Here is a 6,000-nt window from a genome sequence, read left to right on the forward strand (position 1 = left end):
AACTGATTCTGAAATGGACAGCGGGGTCAATCAATGTTCGGTTACAACAACTCAGGTATATGAGTGTTTTGTTCACAATGTGCGCACATTGATCTATAATAGTGGCCAACCCTCATCGTGTAGAGTGTTTTGCGTTCCGACGAGGTGGAAGACAGTCATTCTAACGGGCGTTATTTACAGGCTAAATCATACGCGACTGACATGTTTGTTTGTTTGTTGTTTAACGCCGCACTCAGCAATATTTCAGCTATATGATGGCGGTTTGTAAATACTCGAGTCTGGACCAGATGGACATCATCATGATCAGTATCGATCCACAATAATTTTAGCAATATTCCAGCAATATCACGGCGGGGGACACCAGAAATGGGCTTCACACATTGTACCCATGTCGGGAATCGAACCCTGGTCTTCGCGGTAACGAGCGATCGCTTAAACCACTGGGCTACCCGACCGCCCCTCTACTACTTGTATGGTTGGAGGCAAGATCGAAAGCGCCGTCCATCATGCATCAGACTGCAGACAGTGTCGTCCGTTTTGCTTTGACCCACAACAGGTGTAATCTTATCTTCACCTCATCCACCATCCACCAGACTGAGAAATTAAGGAAACAATTAAGAGGCCACAGTCAATGTCCTGTCTAGCCCTGTGTATAGAAATTCAAAATGTTTGCAACCTTTGTACCAAGCTGAACGACATGGGGGTTGATTTTGATTTTCCAGTTTTGAACTTCAAGTCGAGCTATATTCACCATCAGCTCAAGTTCATGGCGTCCACTTTTCTCAATTGCTAATGTGCTTTATGTCATCATATTTAATTAAAATTTCACGGAAAGATAATTAGTTTTTTCTTTCCCCATCAAAGGCCTGGTTCAGACATTTCAGAAAGTTTATAGAACGCATTGAGGGCAAAATTTATTCAACATGACAAATCGCTTAACAGAATGCGCGAAACTATCCCTAACTTCCATTGTGTCTTCCCCTACAGCGTCATACCAAAAGACGTTAAAAGTTTGTACTTCTTCTTACCCTGTCTGGCGCTCGGCAGTAAGGGGCTAAAACAGGGACTGGTCGGCTCGGAATCAGTATACTGTGTCTGAGTGGGGTATTCATGTTAACCTGCGGCATGGTATCTTAGTGGGCTGGCACTGTAAAATCTGGCATTCGTCCGGACTATTACAAGCAGACACACAAACACACACGTACATGCACGACGATATATAAGTGCAATAATCTTGGACGCGACATTAAACCACATTTCACCGCACCTCACCTCCATTGCGTCCTTCTGGCCTTCAAGATGTCGGTATTTAATACAGTGACATAAGTGACGTTTTGGCATTCAGAATATTAATAGTCAAATACAAGGACATCTATGTTCTTTCCAGAAATGGGCTGCACACATGATACCCATATTGGGGCCGTTGGAGAGAAGAAGGGGACATCTTTAGCAAGTTATAGTTTTTGATGCAGCAAAATGACACCGATAAATGCTAAATGTCCACAGAAAGTAAAAGTTTTTGTTTGTTTATTTAACGCCGCATTCGGCAATATTCCAGATATATGACAACGGTCTGTAAATAATCGAGTCTGGACCAGACAATCCTGTGGTTGACAATATGAGCATCGATCCACGCAATTGGGATCGATGACATGCATCAACCAAGTCAGCGAGCCTGACCACCCGATCCCGTAAGTCGCCTCTTACGACAAGCATCGTAGCCTTTTACGGCACGCATGGGTTGCTGTAGACCTATTCTACCCCGAATTTTCACGGGTCGTAAAAGTGATTGATATTTGAAAAGTAATATCGTTAAAGTTGATAAATACCCCTATCATCTTAAAAAGGGTGTCTGAGAAACTATTACATAGCAAAGAGACTACAGACACAAATATTAACAACTTTTTTATGCATCGATGTCATTTTGCTGCCAAAATGTAAGTCAGGTGATCTATCAAATTGGAACTGAAAATAATCTATACATGTTAAGTCAAACTGTCGGTAACTGTTACATAAAAGACAATTGCACAAATATGTTCCTATAAACAATAATAGATGTGCTTACCATGGCCATGTTTTCACCACCTGAGTGGCAGACGGCGAACTGACGTCTTGGCGAAAGTGCCGATGGTGTTTACTCGAGTGTTTGCGCGAAGGTCTTCTGACGCAAACGTGGCTACATAAGGGATCAGGTAGCTCTGCTGCTTAAGAAACAAATCAAATATATAATTGATGCCTTTGCTACCATCAACGCAGGTGAATATTTTATCAGCAACAAAGAAAAGAACTGGTGCTTTGTTTAGGCTTGCTGAAGACATTGCAGCTCAAAGGAGTCACTCAAAGGAAATGTAAATGAACAGCGATCTAAAATGTACTATCAAATGGACTGAACCCATGAGAGTGACACTTTGTTTGGAGTCTTTGTTAATTTATTATTCAACGCTCATTTTAGGTACGACAGGAAATTACGGTTTCCTTTGAATGTTTTAGTATCTGACTGAATGTCTCGGTGTTAGGTTGATATTTTTTATTGTAAGTCAAAATGGATCAGGGATATTTGAATGGGTGTGAGTGTGTGACGGTTTGTGTGTAAGTGTGACGGTTTGTGAGTGAGTGTGAAGATAAGTGAGTGTGTCTGTGGCGGTGTGTGTGTGAGTGTGTGACGTTTGTGATTGTTTGACGGTTTGTGAGTGAGTGTGATTGTGTGACGGTTTGTGAGTTAGAGTGACGGTTTGTGATTGTGTCTGTGACGGTTTGTGAGTGTGTGACGGTGTGTGTGTGAGTGTGTGACGGTTTGTGATTGTTTGACGGTTTGTGAGTGAGTGTGAGTGTGTGATGGTTTGTGAGTAAGAGTGACGGTTTGTGATTGTGTCTGTGACGGTTTGTGAGTGAGTGTGACGGTGTGTGTGTGAGTGTGTGACGGTTTGTGATTGTTTGACGGTGTGTTAGTGAGTGTGAGTGTGACGGTTTGTGAGTAAGAGTGACGGTTTGTGATTGTGTCTGTGACGGTTTGTGAGTGAGTGTGAGTGTGTGACGGTTTGTGTGTGAGTGTGACGGTTTGTGATTGTTTGACGGTTTGTGAGTAAGTGTGAGTGTGTAACAGTTTGTGTGTGATTGTGACGGTTGGTGAACGTGTCTGCGACGGTTTGTGAGTGAGTGTGAATGTGTCAATGGTTTGTGATTGTGTGAGAGTGACAGATGTAGGAGCCCCATTGAAGACATCATGCTATATAACTGAAGGCAGTGTTTTGATACCATCGATAGTATCTGTGAAAACGTTTACATCAGCTATTGTATAACACTAGTTACAGAATATCATAATACCATCTACTGACACTGTAGTCACAGATATCATATGCAGTGTCTTGTTATTGCACAGGGCCGTTATAAAGGAATGTGTTTCAGGTGGACCGTCCTATAATGGAATGGTTGATTGTTTCAACATATATCTGGGGATTACTGTTGTCCAAGGCCTACACCGACATCCGGAACCAATGTCGCCTGAAGTATGAAAACGGTATGAAGTAAAAACAACTAAGACTTCGTGACTGATGAAGTCGTCAATCGTTCGCAAAATCCAGATTATGATCTTTTGATCGGATGTCGATCTTGAATCAAGATGCTGTGTCGTGAGTGACACTGTACCGACTTCCGTATGCGTGACTCAGCAATCTTTTTTAGGTTTGTCACAGGTGGTCAATGTGAGATTTGATGCAGGCGGGTACTATGAGATTAGATTGAGGTTTGAGATAGACCGATAATATGAGTTTTGATGTAGGCTGGCATTGTGGGGTTCGCTGAAGGCGAGTACTGTGAGGTTTGATGTGGATGGATAGTGTTTGGTTTAATGTAGACGAGTACTGTGAGGTTTGATGTGGATGGATAATGTATGGTATAATGTAGGCGGGTACCGTGAGGTTTGATGTAGGCGGGTACTGTGCTATTTGATATAGGTTCGTACTGAGATGTTTGATTTAGGCGGGTACTGTAAGTTTTCATGAGGTTTGGTGGTAATGTACGCGGGTAAGGTCAGCTTTGATTGAGGCAGGTACTGTGAGATTTGATGAAGGTGGGTAATGTGAGGTTTCAAGTGGGTGGGTTTAAAAAGACTGTTTCGTTGAGGGTTTCATGTGGATGGGTACTGTGGGGACTGACGTAGGCGGGAAATGTGATGTTTGATCTACGTGAGTACTGTGAGATTTGAAGTAGACGGATACTGTGAGGTTTGATGTAGGCAGGTACTGTGAGGATTGAGGTACTGTGAAATTTGATATAGGCCGGTACTGTGAGGTCTGATGTAAGCAGGTACTGTAAGGGTTGATGTAGGTTTGCATTGAGTGGTTTAATCCAGGCTGGTACAGGATCAATGTAGGCTAGTACTGGGAAGATCGATGTGGATGGATACAGTGAGCTTTCACGTAGGTGATTACTGTGGGGTTGGATGCAGGTGGGTACACAGTGATGTTGGATGTAGAAGGGTACTGTGAAGATGGGTGTAGAGGGGTACTGTGAGGTTGGATGTAGAGGGGTACTGTCGGGTTGGATGTAGAGGGGGACTGTGAGGTTGGATGTAGAGAGGTACTGTCGGGTTCGATGTAGAGGGGCACTGTGAGGTTGGATGTAGAGGGGTACTGTCGGATTGGATGTAGAGGGGTACTGTGAGGTTGGATGTAGAGGGCTACTGTGAGATTGGAAGTAGAGGGGTACTGTCGGGTTGGATGGAGAGGGGTACTGTGAGGTTGGATGTAGAGGGGTACTGTCGGGTTGGATGTAGAGGGGGACTGTGAGGTTGGATGTAGAGGGGCACTGTGAGGTTGGATGTAGAGGGGTACTGTGAGGTTGGATGTAGAGGGGTACTGTGAGGTTGGATGTAGAGGGGTACTGTCGGGTTGGATGTAGAGGGCTACTGTGAGGTTGGATGTAGAGGGCTACTGTGAGGTTGGATGTAGAGGGGTACTGTGAGGTTGGATGTAGAGGGGTACAGTGATGTTGGATGTAGAGGGGCACTGTGAGGTTGGATGTAGAGGGGCACTGTGAGGTTGGATGTAGAGGGGTACTGTGAGGTTGGATGTAGAGGGTTAAGGTGAGATAAGATGTAGAGGGGTACTGTGAGGTTGGATGTAGAGGGGCACTGTGAGGTTGGATGTAGAGGGGTACTGTGAAGATGGATGTAGATGGCTAATGTGGGGTTGGATATAGGTTTGATATAGTCGGGTACACTGTAGGTACTGTGAGGTTGGGTGTTGGTAGGTACTGGGAGGTTGGGTGTGGGTAGGTACTGGGAGGTTGGGTGTAGGTAGGTACTGTGAGGTTGGGTGTTGGTAGGTACTGGGAGGTTTGGTGTGGGTAGGTACTGTGAGGTTGGCAGTGGTAGGTACTGTGAGGTTGGGTGTGGGTAGGTACTGTGAGGTTGGGTGTGGGTAAGTACTGTGAGGTTTGGTGTGGGTAGGTAATGTGAGGTTGGGTGTTGGTAGGTAATGTGAGGTTGGGTGTGGGTAGGTACTGTGGGGTTGGGTGTGGGTAGGTACTGTGAGGTTGGGTGTGGGTAGGTACTGTGAGGTTGGGTGTGGGTAGGTAATGTGAGGTTGGATGTAGGTAGGTACTGTGAGGTTGGGTGTGGGTAGGTACTGTTAGGGTTGGGTGTGGGTAGGTACTGTTAGGGTTGGATGTGGGTAGTTACTGTTAGGGTTGGATGTGGGTAGTGGGAGCTAGATCTAAGTTTCGATACGGTATACGTTACATATAGGTTGCTCGGGAAATGCGAATCCCCAGGGTGTGACTGTAAATTTTCTAAACGTTTTGAACTTGAAATATGTCAAATGTCAATAACGTAAATTAATTTCTCTCGCCTATCTATGAATGCATTTTTAACAATTCATATTGGCGTTTAATGTCTCGTTCAACAATTTTGCACTAATATAGCGACGTGCATGCACGGGTATGTATATTTGTGCTTCCTAGTCAGGACTAATGCCTATTTTATAGTGCTAGCTCACTGAG

General features: G+C 44.5%; 1 protein-coding gene across 1 annotated transcript in view; it reads right to left on the bottom strand.

Moving 5' to 3' along the window:
• Window positions 1-2,125, bottom strand: part of LOC139450345 (fibropellin-1-like) — a 40,771-nt gene extending 38,646 nt beyond the window's left edge. The window contains exon 1 of the mRNA XM_071232026.1: window positions 2,066-2,125. Within this exon, the coding sequence (XP_071088127.1) occupies window positions 2,066-2,074 (9 nt within the window). The 5' untranslated portion in view covers window positions 2,075-2,125. The remainder of the gene's footprint in view (window positions 1-2,065) is intronic.
• Between the last annotated feature and the right edge of the window lie 3,875 nt (window positions 2,126-6,000).

This window comes from Haliotis cracherodii, unplaced genomic scaffold (genome assembly GCF_022045235.1).
Source record: "Haliotis cracherodii isolate W230 unplaced genomic scaffold, xgHalCrac1.p SCAF_8, whole genome shotgun sequence".
In the NCBI taxonomy this organism is placed as follows: domain Eukaryota; kingdom Metazoa; phylum Mollusca; class Gastropoda; order Lepetellida; family Haliotidae; genus Haliotis; species Haliotis cracherodii.